Source organism: Monoraphidium neglectum (genome assembly GCF_000611645.1).
Source record: "Monoraphidium neglectum strain SAG 48.87 unplaced genomic scaffold scaffold00397, whole genome shotgun sequence".
Taxonomy (NCBI): domain Eukaryota; kingdom Viridiplantae; phylum Chlorophyta; class Chlorophyceae; order Sphaeropleales; family Selenastraceae; genus Monoraphidium; species Monoraphidium neglectum.
Window position 1 is genome coordinate 596 of NW_014013231.1, and position 17,644 is coordinate 18,239.

The 17,644-nt window shown below is 64.8% G+C and overlaps 4 protein-coding genes across 4 annotated transcripts in view; 2 read left to right on the forward strand and 2 right to left on the reverse strand.

Moving 5' to 3' along the window:
• Positions 1 to 1,347: 1,347 nt before the first annotated feature.
• On the reverse strand, positions 1,348 to 3,936 carry MNEG_3231 (hypothetical protein; the record flags this gene model as incomplete). The annotated part of the gene is made up of 6 exons (XM_014048288.1): positions 1,348 to 1,490; positions 1,801 to 1,899; positions 2,199 to 2,293; positions 2,567 to 2,932; positions 3,504 to 3,653; positions 3,884 to 3,936. 6 exons carry the CDS (start codon positions 3,934 to 3,936, stop codon positions 1,348 to 1,350), a joined length of 906 nt encoding a protein of 301 aa, XP_013903742.1.
• A 1,631-nt stretch (positions 3,937 to 5,567) lies between these two features.
• On the reverse strand, positions 5,568 to 9,222 carry MNEG_3232 (putative anion transporter 6; the record flags this gene model as incomplete). The annotated part of the gene is made up of 9 exons (XM_014048289.1): positions 5,568 to 5,780; positions 6,074 to 6,341; positions 6,656 to 6,745; positions 6,957 to 7,198; positions 7,543 to 7,689; positions 7,918 to 8,293; positions 8,502 to 8,635; positions 8,863 to 8,868; positions 9,190 to 9,222. 9 exons carry the CDS (start codon positions 9,220 to 9,222, stop codon positions 5,568 to 5,570), a joined length of 1,509 nt encoding a protein of 502 aa, XP_013903743.1.
• A 3,140-nt stretch (positions 9,223 to 12,362) lies between these two features.
• On the forward strand, positions 12,363 to 15,056 carry MNEG_3233 (aurora kinase A; the record flags this gene model as incomplete). Its single annotated transcript, XM_014048290.1, has 7 exons — positions 12,363 to 12,764; positions 12,985 to 13,107; positions 13,295 to 13,389; positions 13,627 to 13,711; positions 14,015 to 14,150; positions 14,357 to 14,523; positions 14,934 to 15,056. 7 exons carry the CDS (start codon positions 12,363 to 12,365, stop codon positions 15,054 to 15,056), a joined length of 1,131 nt encoding a protein of 376 aa, XP_013903744.1.
• A 1,095-nt stretch (positions 15,057 to 16,151) lies between these two features.
• Positions 16,152 to 17,644, forward strand: part of MNEG_3234 (hypothetical protein) — a gene marked incomplete at both ends in the record, with an annotated part of 4,141 nt that continues 2,648 nt past the window's right edge. The window contains 3 exons of the mRNA XM_014048291.1: positions 16,152 to 16,182; positions 16,734 to 16,965; positions 17,188 to 17,257. Coding sequence (XP_013903745.1) covers positions 16,152 to 16,182; positions 16,734 to 16,965; positions 17,188 to 17,257 — 333 coding nt within the window. The remainder of the gene's footprint in view (positions 16,183 to 16,733; positions 16,966 to 17,187; positions 17,258 to 17,644) is intronic.

Consider the following 17,644-nt stretch of genomic DNA (forward strand, 5'->3'; position numbering starts at 1 on the left):
GGCACAGCAAAGGGGGTGCGGGTGCGGAGGGCCTCGGCGAACCCGATTGGCGCGGCATCGGACTGGTGCTGGTGCCGGTACCAGCCCCGCGCCTCACCCAACACCACTGGCAATGTGAGGCGCGCCCGCCGCCACCTGAGGCGTGCATGCTCGACCAGGTCCAAGGCAAACGCCACATGGACGTTTGCTGGGACCTGACCCAACTACCCTCAAACTTGAGAACATCGGGCCGTGAGCCCAAGCGACCCCGCCCCCACGCCTCACCACCGACCTGCACAATGTTGGCGTGCCTGCAGCTGAGCATGAGCCTCTTGGCCTGAATGCGGCCCGGCAGCTGCGACGCATCGTGCAGCATCACCTGGGGCGAGCCACGCGGCGATGATGCGCGGCGGGTGCACTCAAAATGACAGGGGCATTTTGATCGATGCACCGCGGCGGATGACAAAGTGGCGCTCACAAACAACACATGATGGTGAATCTCAATGGCCGCACGCAAGGGGGCCGCTGCAGCGAGGAGCAAGGCAGCATGCCCTGCTGTCGACCGCGCACAAACCCCCCGCCGCGCCGCGCCGCGCCCACCTTCACTGCAACATCCTGGCCTTGCCACCGGCCCTTGTACACTCGTCCGAACGACCCCGCCCCCAGCAGCACGCCTGTTCAAGAGAGCAGGCGCGCCCGGTGATGGGATCAAGGAGTGGCGCGACGCAGGCAGGGGACGGAGGCAACAGGGAACCGAGCAATCATGGCGATGTGCACGCCACAATCTTATACGTGATACCGCCCCGGCAGCCGCGCAGGCGCGGTACAGTACTGGGTGGATGCGGAGTGGGGCAGCGTGGAAAGCTGCGCCCTGTTGAGACGGCACCCTGCGTCCTTCCCCAATGCAGGTCCACCAACGCGCTGATGTGCGCCATGGTCCATTGCACTCTGCACTCTTAACCCTCCACCCTGGCCTTGCAGCGTCAGAGAGCTTGTTTTCAAACACGTTTCTGGGAGCGGAGCAACAAATGTGCTCACCCAGGTCTATGTGACTAAGCAGTGGGTCCCGGGGGTCGCCCTCGAGCCAGGGCGCCGTGTGGCAAGCAACCATGCGCCAGCCCAGGCCAGGGCCGCCGGCGCCAGAGTTGGAAAGCCTGGGGGGGGGGGGGGGCGCGGGACGCGGCAAACCAAGAGAGTCGGTGGGATATGCTCGCCACCAGTTTCAAGTTGGCAAGTGTCGGGAGCTTGCATCAGTGCTTGAGGCGAAGCGTGTAACCGGGGGGGGGATATGCGCATTCTGACGATGCTGGAACGAGCGCGGACACAACAGCTGCCTGCGCGCCGCGCGGGGAGGGAGGGCCGGGGCACTCACAGCGCCCACGCCGGCCGCAGCTCCGGCTCCCGGGGGCCGGGTTGGCCGCGCGACGCGGCGGCCTCTGCGGCTGCGCGCCGGCGGCGGCGCAGGCCCAGTAGAAGGACAGCGGCCAGCGCTATCAACACAACACCCAGGGCTGCAGGCAAAGGAGGGGGTTACGAGGGATGGATTGGACGACCGGGCGGCTTTAGAAGGAGGGTTTCTGCCAAGAAATCGGGCTTTGGATGCGACCATGGAATGGGAGGGTGTGGGGCGGAACGAGGCAGCCGCAGCGGTCGGCGGGACCAGCTCGGCCGGCGTACAAGCGCAAGCTCTGAGCAGGCGCGCCAGAAGCCGCACCAGGCCTCGCCCCCTCGGCCCACTGCGCCACCGCCCCGCGCGCCTCCCCTGGGCCCGAGAGCCCCGCCCGCCGCGCGGCGCCCGGCCTGCCAGCCCCCCCCTCCCACCTGCCCCCAGGCCTGCTCCAAGCGCGACAGACTGCCACTGCCTCTGCGGCGGCGCGCCCCAGACCCCCGACGCGTCCTGTTCGGACTGGTACTCCCGGACTGCACAGCAAGAGGGGGTGCAACGAGGCGCGACGCGTGTGATCGCACGACGAGCTTCCGATGAGCGTCTCTGGGGCGGATCCTGCTCTCGCGGCCTCTCGCAGCCGCGCCCGCGTGGCGGCTAGCAACCCGCAGCGCCTAGGCGGGACAGGCATCCGCGGAGCGGCATCAAACAGATTGGGCGGGCCGGTGCAGAGCCCAGCATTCAGGTGCCCAGCATTCAGGCGGCCAGCGTGTTGGGCTGTATGCAAGGCTGTGCGTGTGCAGTGCTGGGGCGGCGTGGGGGCGTCGGCACTCACAGGCTTGGTCGTAGCAGGGCCCCGGCCCCAGGCTGTCCAGGCAGTCGCGGCTGACCTCTTTAAGGCAGTACCGCGTCAGGTTGTTGATCTCCCACCTGCGTGTGCGCATGTGTGTGCGTGTGTGCAGGGGCATGCGCGATGTGTGTGCGCGCACGAATGTGTGCACGTGTGTTCGTGTGTGTGCGTGCATGTGTGTGTATGTGTGTATGTGTGTGTTGCTGTTTTACAAGATTGTCCGAAAACAGCATGCAGCTTACAGTATGACCCGGCAACCACCTCGCATGAAAGACGACCCACAACTTGCAAACAGCCACCAAGCATCGCAGCGCCCTCCCATCCCCCCAACCCCCAACCCCGCCTGCACTCACATGTAAGCTCCAGTGACGCCGGACCCCGGCCCGCCGCCGTCCATACCCCCGAGCTCCCCCTGCGACCGCGGCTCTATCAAGATATGCGCCGCCGGGACCCTCAGCACGCCGTCGAAGCACTCCCCGTTGAGGCACTGGCGGCCGGGCACAAATTGGAAGCCCCCGGGCCCCGTGTCCGCCTCCACCTGCGCGGCCAACGTCCTGTTCGGCGCCGACGCCGCGGTCCGCACTGGGGACGCGTCCACGTCTGCCTGCGGCACGTCCGCCGGCAGGCAGACCGGGCGCCGCCAGGCCACGTCGTCGAAGCGGAGAATGGATGTGGGGCCCTCGCCCCTCAAAAACTCGGCGCCCGCGCCGGGGCCGTAGCTGAGAGGGAAGAGGGCGGAGGGAAGAGAGAGGGGGGGTGGGGCGTGTGACCCGACAAGAGGGATTCAGGGGGACGCGGCCGCTGGAGGCGGTCTTGCTGCTGCGGGTGGCAAAGGAAAGGGGCGTCCCTAAACAGCAGACGCAGGTGTGGCCGCCGCCCGCAACTCAGGGGCACCAGCCGCAGGAGCAACGATGCAGAGCCGCGCAGCCGCCGCCGCCGCTGCCGCTGGCGGCGCTGCTGCCGCTCGCGTCGCGGCCTGGCCCTCCTCCAGGGCCGCGCCTGCAGCCCCGCCCAGTACCGGCCCCGCGCCCCACTGCCGCACACCACCTGGCCCCGCGAAGCCGCAGTAGATGCTCGCATGCACGGGCAGCTTGGCCGTGCATGGGCGGGCAGGCGCAAATGAGCGCCTGCACACATCGTAAAGTCACGTTTGCGCCCACAAACACCCCACCAGTCGTACACTTGCGTCCCCCTCCTCAATGCACACACGCACACGCACACATGCACACACACGCACGCGCGCGCGCGCACGCGCACACCCAAAAGCGGCCGCCCCACCCCCGTACCCACCGTATCAACGTGACCACCAGATGTTTGAACGTCAACACGCGCCCCGCGCGCAGCAGCAGCACCCCGTCCAACAGCGAAAAATCGATCTGGGGCAGCGGCGGCGGCGCCGAGCAGCCGCCGGGGCAGTAGTCGCCGCGCACGGTGACGTTTCTGGGGGTTTGGGTGGGCGGATCAGGGGTGGGCGCGATGGGTAGGTCAGCAGGCCGAGCGTCGAGAGCGCCGCGCCGCGCCATGCCCCAGGAGTGGGTGCCCACGACACGGCCCTCAGTTTTGCATATCCCAAGGTGTAGATGAGATGTGCATGGCCAGCAAGCACCCTTGCGTTCAGCCATGCGGCTGCATGGGGCTCAGAACGGGCGCGTGTAACCCGGCCAGATCACCTGTCCACAATGACCGGCCCCTTTGACCGGCCGATCCCATAACCCATGAACATGGCGGAGGTTAGGGTGTAGCGGCTGGTTGTGAGCAACACCTGGATTGGGTTGGAGTGGGCACATGGGGGTCCGTGGGGAGGGGCCCGTACGAAGGCCAGCGGCGGGGCGGGGTCGCGGGGGAGCCGTGAGCGCGCCGCCGCCAGAATCGGGCGAACAGCATGCAGAGCGGGCCGCATGGGCGGAACGGACGTCGCACGTGCGCAGGCGCCGCCCCTACCGCGAGAGTGCCGCACAGATGGCTTGCCGCAGATCTGAGGGCTTTCGCACCTGAGTCACGGAAGCGTCTATCAAAGCGGCTGCAAGGTCTGCGGACGCATTTTCGCCTCCCGCCTCGACAGTCCCTGCAGGAAACGGCGGCCCCTGCACTGGCGCTGGCGCCGACGCGGCCTGCGCGGCTGCTGCTAATGATCGGCTGATTTTGGGGCTGCCGGATCGCAAGTCCGGGGCGGCGCGGCCGCTGCAGGGGGGCGGGCAGCACGCCGCCCCCAGCAGCGAGAGCAACACCGCCACCGGTGCTGCCGCATGGCCGGCTTGACGACGCCCTCCGCGTCCCATGGGCGTCTTGCGCTGCCGTATAAATCTGACCTCTACGTATAATTATTTAATGCGTGAAAAAAAGCGATCCGAGAAGCCCGCGTGGACGTCGGACTGTTCCGAACTTTTTGCGCAGTCCGGATCGTGCAGAAAACCCACAAAGGAGCACCACGATGGTTTGGAAAACCCCACAAGCCTCGCCTGACGTGCGTGTCCTTGTGCAGTTCCTGGCCGGCGCACCCCCCGCGGCTGCCCGCTGTGCGTGCCATGATGATTCACCCTGGACACTCTTTTTGGGGCAACTGCATGTGGCCCTCGACAACTATCCCCGCGGACACATGGATCATGACTCGTCTCGCCTAGACACAGAATCTTGGCTTGTCCGAGGCGCGCATGGAGTCCCATGCTGAAGGATCTGGCTCGTTACTCCGCATGGCAGGCGCGCTCGTAAGCCCAGCGCCGCCACCACATCAGGGGCGGACAAACACTGCGATGTTGCACAGCAGGTCAGGCGCTGCAGCATGCGCAGGATTTACACAGGCTCAGCAAAGTATGGCTGCAAGTAGCTTATCCCAATCGTGGGTTAGGGAAGGAAACGCAGCACCAGCACCTGCTCCGGCACAAGGGCAGGCTGCTTCTTGGCAAAGCAACCCTGCTTCGCGGCACAGGCGGCGCGCAATGTGTAGAATGATGCGCTCGCACTCGGGTGTTCCCAGCCACCGCCGCCAAGAAGCCGGGCCTAGGCGCCCGAGGGGCCCAGGCACCTGGCCAGTCGGCGTCGGCGTCGCCGGCGGCGCGGCGTGGCATTGCAGCCAGCGCTGGTAGCCGGGCCGCGCGCCGCAGCGGCAATGAGAATTGATTCCGGATAGAACATTGAGGCAGGGGGTGATTAAAACGCGTGCTGCACCAACAACAACAGCCAGCGGAGCGCGCATGGCTGCACACCAACAAGATTTATCGTTTGACCACGGACGCACACGCAAACTCCAACGCCCTTAGATGCCACAAATGCTGCCGCCACGCTTCCGATGCAGCAGCACACCCCGCTTCGCCGGCGCCCCTGGCCAGGGGCCCAGATCAGCTCCAGGGGCCCCGATCAGCTCCAGGGCTGGCGCTCGCTGCTTGCAAAGATGCTGTAAAACACGGCGCCGAACAGCTGGCAGGCGGCGGTGGGGAAAAAAAGGGCGAGGGCCCAGCTGCCGGTGGCGTCGAGGAGGTAACCCGCGCTGGTGACGCCCAGGACGCCGGGCAGCGCGCCCGCGGTGTTGGTGATGCCCAGCAGGGCGCTCGCGTACTTTGGGGACAGGTCCTGGTGTGGCGAGCGGGGCGCATGGTGGGGGGAGGGGTCGCGCTCGGTTGTGGGGTGCCTGAGGTTGCGAGTCGGGGGAAGGCCGCGCACACAACCAACAGCGGCGCCCAACGAAATCTTCCAGGCTTTGATCGGCCAAGGGCCTGACCCGTACCCCCATCCCAAAATGAGTCGCATCGGGCCGCTGAGATCCGCAGATCCTCAGATCTGCTCCACTCTGACACTGGCCTGCGCAGCGGCATGCTACCTGTACCTGGCCCCCGCCGGACCCCGAGCACCACAGGTGGCCCCACCTGGTGGTTGCAGTAGAGCCCCGCGCGGCTCCACGCGCCCAGCGCAAAGCCCAGCGACAGCAGCCCCACCAGCAGCGCCGTCTGCGCGCTGCCGACCGCCAGGGGCGCCGCCGGCGTCAGCGCCGCGCAGGCGACCATGCACACGGCCGGGCCCACAAACGCCAGGCCCTGGGCGAGCTTGCGCACCGACGTCAGGTCCCAGCCGCGCTTGATGAGGCCGTCGGCCACCGGCCCCACCACAGGCGTCATCGCGACCATGGCGACGTACCTGATGACGGCGGCAGGCGTGGGGAGGCAGGCAGGCGGCGGTCGGCGCCGGGCCGGGCGAGAGAGCGCGGGAGCGAGCGGGTGGTGGATGGCTGGCTGTGATGGTGCCGCGCTCCGCGGCCAAACGGTGGGCTCGCCGAAGTTCAAGGGGCGCGCGCCGGCACAACTCTGCAGTGCTCCGTCTCTCCCGCGCTGCCACGGCGCGTGCGCCATGGTCAAGGCTGCTGCACGGTTGCGCAACTGTCAGCGCCTCCTCATCCACCTCAGCGCACACGCCAGGCACCCTCCTTCGCGAGCATTACGGGGAGGGCTCACGGGATGAGAGTCAGGAAGGAGGACTCCTGCACGTTCAGCCCCAGGGCCAGCTCAAAATATGAGGGCAGCCACGCCAGGAGGGTGTAGTAGCTGCGGTCAAGGGACGAGAGCAGGCATGACAGCCGTGAGCTGGCAGCCGAGCGTGCAAGAAGACAGGCCAAGGCCATTGCCCGATGGCTGCAGGTACGGCTGGTGCCGCCCGTCCCAGCTGCGAGATTGCAGCAGTACCCATATGGTGCCGCTGACATGCCGCAAGGATGCGCTCCTTATACAGCGGTCCCATTGAGCACTTGGTGCCCACCCCCAGTTGAAGCAGAAGTGCGCCACCGTGACAGCCCAGACCGGCGCTGACGTCATGAACGCGCCCCATGGGACAGCCTCCGGACCCGCCTTCTTTTCCCGCTGCTCTGTTTCCCGCCGCTGCGCTTCCTGCTGCTGCCGCTGCAATTTCTGCTGCTGCTGCTGCTGCTGGCTGATGCCTGGCTGCTGCTGACTGCTGCTTCTGGTCTCAGCTTGCCGACTGTACGGACTCGAGCGAAGGTTCTGGGCAGGGGCCGTTGCGGTGCGTAAAGAGCGAGGGTCAAGGTAGCCGCGGGCATGTATTGAGACATGAAGCACACAACTGCGTAAGGGCCAGCCGCGGCACACCCTGACATGGCAGGCCGGGCACCATGTCGCAGCCGCGCCCACTTCCGCTGCAGCAGCAACCCAGGTCACGAAACGCCATCTCGAAGCCCGCCCGTGCGCCCGCGCAGGAAGGCTCACTGTTGTCGCTTTTCTGGCGCCCGCGTATCAGCTGCCGGGTGCCTTCCACTTCAGCGCTGCAACACATGCCCTCTGACCTGTCTCCATATATGATATGCAGCCTGGGTCAAACAACCGCTCACCTCATCCAAAAACTCGTCCACGCTGTCCGCCACGTTCCTGGCGTCCATGATCGCCTCCGCTGCGCCCGCGCTGCTGCCCGCATCCGCGCCAACCGGCGCCCGCGGCACGCGCACGCGACCGTTGGGCCGCGTCGCCAGCTGCTCGAGCTGCGGCGGGAGAAGATGAGCGGCCGCGGTCGGCGCGGGCGCTCAGAGACGCCTGCCGGCCACCAATGCCCGCCGCCACCCACTGACCGCGCCCCCGCCGCGCTGCTGGTGTGCGTTCACACAGGGAGCGGCTCCGGGCGCGCACTTCCCGCCTCCGAGCAGCCCGCCGCTCCCTTGCCCTGGCCCAGCGCGGTTGCGCGCGTACGGCCCTCTGGCCCCAGCGCCCACCTTGACAGCCGGGTCCTCCAGCTCTGGCTGGAACATAGGCCAGAACAGGCACCAGACGCCGCCCAGCACGGCAAACAGGTAGAACACGCTCGGCCACCCGTACAACCGGATCAGGGGCCCCGACAGCAGCAGCCCGACCGCGCTGCCGACGTCCAGGCCGCCCCAGACAGTGGTCACGGCGCGCGACCGCTCGGTCGAGGGGACCTGCCTGGCCAGCACGCTGGTGGCCGCGCTGGGCGCGAAGCCCTCGCCCAGGCCGACCAGCACTCGCGACGCGCAGAGCGCCCACAGGCCCAGGTGGGCCGCGGGCGGCGCGATGAGCGTGCCAAAGGACCACAGCGCGACGCCCGCCATGAGCACCTTGGCGCCGCCGATCCTGAGGGGGTGTGCGGCAGCGGCGCCGGCACGGGTGTTTTGCACGGGCTTTGGGCGCTGCGGCTCCGCCAGAGAAGCGATGCCTCTTTATTTGGCAAACCCATGCTGGCTGGACGGGAAGCTGCTGCCCCTCTCCTACACCAGCTGCACCGCCTGGCGCGACATGTCGAGCAGAGCCCCGCGCCCCCGCCTGCCGCGCGCCCCGGCACCTGGTTGATATCCAGCCCGCAGGGACCTGAGTCAGCGAGTAGCCCCAGAAGAAGCTGCTCGACACCAGCCCGCGGTCCGTGGCGCTCCACCCGAGGTCGCGGGCCATGGGAATCACTGCGACTGACATGTTGACCTGCGGGCGCCGCCATGGGGATCTTTAGGGGTTCGGGAGCGGCGTGGCGCAGGAGCACGGGTTGCGCAGGGCACAAGGGCGTATACAGGCTGCGGGAAGCATTCCCGCGAACAACGCTGGGGCGAAAGCAGTGTGCAAGGTGTGGAGGGCGAACACACGCACGCGCGTGCGGTCCGTCGATCGGATGGCGGCAGTGGCATGCGTCGCATCTCTACAGCATGGCTCACCTTGTCCTGAAGGGGTTCATCCAGGTTGTAAGGGGAGTTGGGGATGCGGGAAAGCGCGGTAAGCAAGAACGCAGTGGGTGATGCCCCTGGGAGTAACCTGGTAGGGCTTCCATCTTTCCACAGACTGCACATGCCTGCATCCCCCAAAACATTGTGTCATGAAGCAGCCTGAGATGCATGCTGTTACTGTGCCATGCCTGCATGCAGCTCAAAAGAAGTGAGCCTGCAGCGACGGTGAGGGTTGCCAGCGCCAGCAGAGCTGGTGCGCTGCTCAGCACCAGCACAGCTGGTGCAACGCTGGTCACGGCACGTTTTGCGACGGCTCACCATGTTGCACAGCACGAAGGCAACTGCCATCATTGTGACGAGTCTCCAGCGATGAGGGATGCCCTGCTTGGGCTGCTCGGCCGGGACCTGGGCGTTGCTCCCGACAGCCCCCACTGCGCTGAGAGCCCCATTGCTGTCCACGCTATAGCTGTGAAGCTGATCCTGTGACCCCTCTTCCGTCACATGCGTTGCTGCAGCGTCGTTGTCGGCAGGCAGAGCTCGCGACTCCCAGATCGCCTCCCCAGGCTGCTGCTGCCGACGCAGGCCCACGGAAGTAGAAAGGCGCTGATTAACGGGCCTGAAAAAGACTAGCCCGCCAGGTCTGGCCCCCGCAGCGCCGAATGCCGGGGCCCTTGCCCCGAGCATGCTGCAGTGTCCGGACTGGCTTTACTTTGCTTGATCCTGGCAGCGTCTCGTGACCCTAATGACCTGCGCTGAGCGCGGGAGATCACTTCAAAAGATTGTCTCAAGGCCACATCCGCGACCGACTGTGCAGAATTCGGCAAGGACGAGCAATACCAGCCTCTCAAGTTACGGAAAACGACACGATACTAAAGTTTGAATAGGTGAACAACTGCACATTGCGTCCGATTGCGCGTGAGCCTGGCAGCAGCCTGGTTACAAGACCTCAGTTTGCTCCGCCATGCCGGGTTCTGCCTGGCTCACAATTGTTATGATATGAGAAGCACTTGCTTTTCTCTAGTAGGGCGACGGTGGACCCGGGAGGCAGTGGATCCGGGCCTGCCGTGGTGGTCGGCAGGTGCGTGAACTGTTGACCGGCAGCTGAAGAGCAGGAGAGGGTCCTTATGTAATCGCGCCTGCAGAGGGCGTCACGTGTTATGTGTGACAGCTGACGTGCTGTGAAGATGTGCATCTGGGCGACATAGTATCTCACAATGCCAGCCTCCCAGGTGTGGGTGTTCGCGGACAGGTGGCAGCTACACAAGTGCAGTGCCCTCATTATGCTCGCGCTTGAGCCCGACGCATGCTTGCGACCATGAATGGCCATTGTTGTGACCATGTATACAATCCTCATCGGCATTCTGGCCTTGATATGCTGACATGTCATCACTACCGTATCTTACGTATGTATGCCCAGCAAATGTGTGTCTGCATTATCAATGTACAGTAATCAGCCGGGGAGATGCCCAGTCAGGCAGAGTAACATACTTACATGCCTACATGCAAGCCACTCTATGCGACAACAATTGCAAAGGGAACAGGTTCACGCTGACGCCAACATGAAATAATTTGGCACGTTGTGTGCGATCTTGCCGTCACTGATAGCACGTAAAGTCTCACGTGTGAAGGCGCCGAATTTCGCTGATGAAGGATTGCAACCTGTTTTGGTCTTCACACTGCACTAGAGCGCCGTCCGCCCTGCGCAAGTGCAACAGCAGTGCCACGGTGTGGCCGATATGCTAAGCATGCACATCATCAACGCGTTCATACATATCCGAGGAGTGATCAACGTGGTTCTTGGGTGTTTGGATGATATTACCGACGGTGCTGTCACAGTATACCCATGTATCATACCAAGAGGAAGCCGAGTTGACTCAGTCGAACGATCGAAACGACGATGGCCATAATGGAAGGACAGAACTGCTCGACGAGCAATACCAGCCATAATGAACAGCAGGCGGTCTGGGATGCGTTGGGCAGGTGCGTGTTGCTCGACGTGCCGCGCATGCTGATGGGATGCGCACGCGCAGGTGTGTGTGTGTGTGTGTGTAGTGTCATGGGCGCGGAATGCCACGCTCAACACCTTGCGCAACACCGCGTGATTGCACGCATCAAAACATACCCATCAATAGGGACACTGCCGCGGGAAAGGCGCTTTTTGCGCTGTATGGCGGTCAGCAAGAGGCAGTGCGCACCGGCTTGACGTTCAGCGCTCGCAACCGCCGGCGCTTTGCGCGCCAGGCGAGCCGTGCGCCACCCCAGAAAGTCGTTGCCGCGCCGCCTCGCCCACCGCCACGGCCGAGAATTGCCGTGCCGCGCGTCGGCCGGACTGCAGGCAGCGCTTGCGGTGACGGCCCCGCCGCCCGAGCCGCAGCCCCCCTTCGGCGGCCTCGGGAGGTCATACTTGCGCAGCTGCGCGCAGCGGCAGAGGAGGATGCCGCCGGCAGAGCGCTGCTGCCTCCAATGAGGCCGTTGCTGGACGACACCGAGAAGCAACGGCTGGCTGTTCTGATGCAGTACAGGGGCAAACCACCCTCTCCTGCGGCAGCGCCAGCAGACACTGGGCGAGGGCGCCGCGGCGGCGCAGTCGACGGCAATGGAAGTGACGCGGCTGCGTGTGCGGCGCAGAGTGGCGAGGCCCGCAGGCTGCAAGCTCGGTTTGATGCGCTGGCGAGCGAGGTCGCAGAGCGCGAGGAGTGGCAGGCCTCGATGAGGCGCGATGGGCTGGTGCGGCCGGGCCATGTAGGGGTTGTCCGGCTGGAGATTGCAGAGCGGGCCGCGCAGATGGCACGGATCGACGACCGGCTGCGGCGGCTCGAGCTGGAGGGGTGCCGTTAGAATGCGTCGGGTGGTAGCAATGCGAGCCCAAGGGATGTGGCCTCGAGGCGGCCTGGTAATGCTCAAAGCGCATGCTGCGTTTGTTGCTGCGACTTGTCTTGCACAGATGTTCTTGAGCGCCAACATCAGCCAGCATTCATATGATAACTCAAGCCGCGCGTCGATTGTGGACCTGTGATAGGGCGGGGCGGCAGCGGCGACGAGTGCAGCTTGCGCTGCATCAACAGCCATCAGTCATGCAGGAAGGCACGGAGGGGGCAGCTGGTCGGGGAATCAACGCTGAGTGCTGGGCTCTCCAGCTCAGCTTGAAGGTTGTTTTGAGTGAAGCGTCATTGGTTTGTTTGAGTATACTAAATTGATTTAAGCTTTTCAGTTTCACCAGCTGTCAGGGAGGACTCAAAAACTGATCTTGCTTGTCATCGACCCACCTGATGCTCGAGGAGCACAGCGCGGCTGTGGGAAAGGTGAGACAATCAATTATAGTCATGGCGTGCCCGTTTGTAAAGCAGCCTCGCCAGCCGGAGCTCACAATGATTTGTGGCATCGCCGATTCGCCGCTCCACCCACAGGAGAACGCTAAAAGGGGCGCAGCAGGCCAGGACGGAGGCCCCTCAAAGCGTTTAGCGGCCGCGGGTGGCCAGGTGGCTCCCGCTATGAAGCAGCCTCTCAAGACGAGCAGTGTTGCGGTCAACAGGCTGGGCGCACAGCATGCGGCGCCATCAGCAGGAACGGGCGCGCAGAAGACGACCGCCCCTGTGGCTAAGAAGCACGCACAGCAGCAGCAGCAGCAGCAGCAGCAGCAGCAACAACAACCAGCGCTGCAGACTCAGCAGGGACAGCAGCAGCAAGCGAGCGGTGGCAACCCTGCCCATGGCCCCGGCGTCGAGCGCCAGGCGGCAGCGGCGAGTACCAGCGGCGCAGGCGGCGGCAGCGCACGAGGGGGCCAGACATGGCAGCTGGACGACTTTGACATCGGACGGCCGCTGGGGCGCGGCAAGTTTGGCAATGTGTACCTCGCGCGGGAGAAGAAGAGCCAGTACATCGTCGCGCTCAAGGTGTGTGGATCCCGGCGCGGCGTGGATACGATCAGCAGGGGATGCGAGGTGCTCAGTAGAGCGGCAGCAATCCGGTAGCAGGCCTTCAGTAGATCGCAGCGCTGTGGTGAATAATCTCAGCTGCAGCCGCAAGAGTCAATGTGCCAAGCATGAGCAGCACGATATGGGTTGCATAGGTCCCTCTCCTTACCCCCTCTCGTCCCCCCCCCTAAACCTCAAGGTGCTGTTCAAGAGCCAGCTGGCGCAGTCCAACGTTGAGCACCAATTGCGGCGCGAGATCGAAATCCAGTCGCACCTGCGCCACGCCAACATCCTGCGTCTGTACGGCTACTTTTACGACCAGGTGCGGCAAAGTGTGCCAGTCACCACCTAGGACGCCCTCTGCATGCATACATCACACACAGACACACACACATACACACACACACACACACACACACTTCGCGCACGCGCGTGTGTGTGTGTGCATTCCCCGGACGCTAAGAGCTGTTTGCCCATCCGCCTGCCGTGTTGTTTCCGTCATATTGCAGGAGAAGGTGTACCTGATCCTGGAGTACGCGGCCAAGGGGGAGCTCTACAAGGAGCTGCAGCGAACAGGCCACTTTGACGAGAGGCGCACGGCCACGTGAGGCACGGGGCGGGAGAGGCGGCGAGGTGCTGTGCCGGCTGTGGGGGGGCACCTGTGCACTCCAACAGCCCAAGCCCTGGCCCTAGCACTGCAGCGACATTCCCGTCTTTTAGTGCCATCGCCGTTCTGTTTCGGAGCAGTGCAGGCTTTGGCCACCACTGTAGTTCACATGCACCCAGTTCACGGCCCTGTTTCGAAATCAGTGGGCTGCTGGGCGCAACCCCTCTGTTGCAGGTACGTCGCCTCTCTGGCCCGCGCCCTGCACTACTGCCACACCAAGCACGTCATTCACCGCGACATCAAGCCGGAGAACCTGCTGGTGGGTGCTGCACCCCTCCGCGCGTGCCCGTGCATGCGAGCGAGAGAGAGAGACTGCGTGTGTGTGTGTGTGTGTGTGTGTGTGTGTGTGTGTGTGTGTGTGCATGTATGCATGTGTAGTGTGTGTGTGTGTGTGTGCGTGTGTGTGTCGGGAAACAGCGCACGCGTGCGTACGTGCGTTGAGCCCAACAGAGTCTGGGGCGAGTGGGATCGCCCGTTGTGTGACGTTTGACGCAACAAGCAACTTCCAGTCCTGCGTTGAGCCAATCAAACCTGAGAAAATCTTGGCCTTGGTTATCCACAGGTCGGGATGGACGGGGAGCTCAAGATCGCAGACTTTGGCTGGAGCGTGCACGCCCCCCACAACCGGCGGCGCACGCTGTGCGGCACGCTGGACTACCTGCCCCCGGAGATGGTGGAGGGGCGCGACCACGACACTAGTGAGCTTGGCAGGGGTGGTGGTGGTGGTGGCCACGGGTGCCGGTGGCGGGTCCCCCAAGCTGTGCAACACTGCAGACGGGCGCCGCGAGGGCGGCACGCCTGGGGGTTGAGAGTTGCTTCCTGCAGTGGACGACCAGAGCATGGTGCTCGCGTCACCGGCAAGCCGCCAAGCTGAAGCGGCGCACGCGCACGCGGGCGCGCGCAGGCGTGGACATCTGGGGCCTGGGTGTGCTGACGTACGAGTTCCTGTTTGGCGCGCCGCCGTTCGAGGCGGCCGGCCACCAGGACACGTACCGCCGCATCGTGCGAGTGGACCTGCAGTTCCCGGACGCCCCGCGCGTCAGCGACGGCGCCAAGGATTTCGTGCGCAGGGTGAGCGGTGCTGGCGGCTTGGACGCAGGCAGCGCGCGATGGTGGGACCAACGCTGCGGCTTGTCGATGGGGTGGCTGCCTGGGGCCCTTCTTGGCTGGCACAGTGGGGAATAGCACCAATGGGTACATGCACACGATCCTAAAAGTACGTGTATAGACCTGACCCCCGCTTGCTGCGACCATGCAAGCTCGCGGCAAACCAACACCCAACAATCTCTGCACGTGCACGCGTGCGTGCGCGCGCGCGCACACACACACACACACACACACACACCAAGACGCATACCATACACACGCACGTGCACAGCTGGCGTGCATGCTCATATCCTCCAGCTCTCACCCCCACACTCACTCACACTTTCACATCAACACACACGCACACGCGCCTGCGCGCTGACACACGCCCACAGCTGCTGGTGAAGGACGTGGGGGCCCGGATGAAGCTGCAGGATGTCGCGGCGCACCCCTGGATCCGCGCCAATGCAGACCCCAAGGCGCTCGCTGGGGGCAGCGCCAGCGGCGCCAGGGCGTAGCTGCGGGGCGCCCTCTTGCGAAGATCTCTCCTCTCAATGCGCACTATCAGTTCCGGCATGGACGTGCGGTGCTCGATTGCCTGGCTAAGGACTTTACAAGCTGCCGTGGCATCCCAAGGGATCTGCAACATAATGGTAACTTAACCAGTCTCATGTGACATGGGATGCACGTACGGCGCAAACATGGACGGGGTGGGCTGCATGACGCCTGAATTCAAGTGGACTGGGAAATGCTTGCTCAGCTGGGTGGGCCACGCACTGCTGGCTGTTTGGTCAGTGAGGGTGATTGGCCCCATCCGTGTTGGGCGCCTTCGCGGGGTGCTCAAAAGCTTTTCAGTTTGAGGTGTTGAGAATACCACATCAAACGCGCGGCCCGGAAAATCTGGCTGGACGCTGCTTTGCCTGCCATGTCTGCTGACCTGCCCGTCCAAAGACACCTGTGGTCCGTGCCTGCCGGGGCGCGGCGATACACGAGAGCTGACCATGAGCACTAGAAAGTGCGCCACTGAGTGCATGATAGTGCTGATCAGCCGGGGCGACTGGATGCAGCCCTGTGCCCCAAACACCGGGGAAGTGCATGTGGGCGGGTGAGCTGCCGGTGCGATCGCTGTGACAAACCGTTCCTGATCTCTGTGGCGCCGTCTTACTGTGTGTCCATGCGTCGTCACTGGCCCACAGTGGGCGTGCCAGCCAGGGCCACGCAGAATTGACGGCACACGCCGCAGGTCAGGCATCAACGCAGGGTTAGCAGATAGCATGAGTGGTCTGCCCAGTTGGCGTACGGTGCAGTGTTCGCAGCTAAAACAGGTGCCGTACCGCCCGTTGCTTTGGTGCGGGGTGACGGAACGCGCGGTAGAGATTACCCGACGGTTGCTGTGCAGATTAGAGTCTGCGTCGATCATTTTTTTCGGTACCAAAGCTCACAACTTGGGACAGGCTAGTGGGACCCTTGTATATACATATTAGGACAAAACGATCCAGCGCTCAACTCAGCGCTTACAAACGCCCCTCGATCTACACTCTTGCCGCTCCGCGTGGTAAATCGGAAGCACCAACGACAGCCCATATTAGAAACTTGGACTACGAAAAGCGACGATGGAGTGCCTCCGGGCTTCCGGCTCGTCAGGTCAGGCGTGTTTTGTAAACCGCAAGAGACAGCCCGGCATGATGAGCTTTCATGGTTCGCGGCCATTCAAGGTTGCCTGACACCCCGACGCCACTTGGCCACCATACGTCCACCAGCAGGGCTAGACCTTGAGGCCCGCAGTTGCCCGCAGCTGCCCAACCGGATGACCGATGACGACCTGGCGGCGCTCGTCGCCCCCAGCCGAGCGGCCTGCGGGTTGTCGCACTCCAGCAGCACCTGCAGCACTGCCACTGCCAGCTGCTCCAGCTTCGACGACGTTGACGGCAGCAGCAGCATGTCCAGCGGGGCCACCTCGTGCTGCGGTGACGACGGCGAGCGTGCAGGCTCGGCGGCAACCGCCCTGCTCGCCGCCGCCGCCGCCGCCGTCAATGGGGACTGCGGACGCAGCAGAGCGCGCCACCAGCGCCGGCAGCGGCGCGCCAGCACCGCCGACAGCGTCAGCAGCACAATCGGCGGCTTCGGCGCCCCCCGCCGCTCCGCCGCCTCGGCCGCCGCTGCGGCCCCGCCGCCGCGGTGGCCCCACCCCATAGCCCCGCACCCCGCCGCCGGCCCCGTCACCCGCTCCTCCCACTCCGCCGTCACCCCCGACGGCTGGCGCCTGTACCTCCGCCGCGTCGTCCGCGCCGGCGTCGCCGCGGAGCCCCAGCGCGAGTGCCCCGTCATCCTCTGCCCCGGCCTCGCGTCTGGAGGGGTGGAGTCCTTTGACCTGGACCCGTCCGTCTCCATGGCCCAACACCTGGCGGAGCACGGCTTCGACGTCTGGTGAGCCAGGGCGCCGCGGTTGCCGATAGCCCGCCTGCCAGCCCGCCAACAGGACACTTTCGCGCTTACTGTTGCGGCTGGCCCGGCTGCGTTTGTTGTTAATCCGTGTGTTGTTAATCTTCCGCCGCTGGCCGGGGCGGAAAATCGCGCTCCTTCGACAGCCTGCATCCGGCTGCTGCCCATAAACCGCCCGAACGCCTCTCCCTTCACTCTGCACTCCAGGGTCCCAGATCTGCGCGGCAACGGCCGCAGCGACAGGCCCAACTGGTGGGACCGGAAGACCTGGTGGACGGTGGGTGGCCCGCACCGGCACGCCCGCGCTCGTTCCCGCTTCACCCGAGCACCCGCCGGCGCTGCCCTTGGAATGTGTATACAGTGTATGGGGCGGAGCGAGCACTGCAACAGCGGGGCCACACGCCGCCGCTTTCAGCAGCGCCGCAGCGCTGGGCGCTCGAGCTCCCCCCTTCGTATGCGCCCTTGCGCCCCGTCGCCCTTGCTACCCTCATCGACCCCCCCCCCCCACCACCCTTGTCAATTTGCACACGAGCACACATTAGAACCCATTGTTGTCACCTACACACGCATGCAATCCCCAGGTTGATGACCACTTGATGCTGGACCTGCCCACAGTCATCAACGCCGTCCTCACAACCACGGGCGCCCCCCAGGCGAGCCCCCC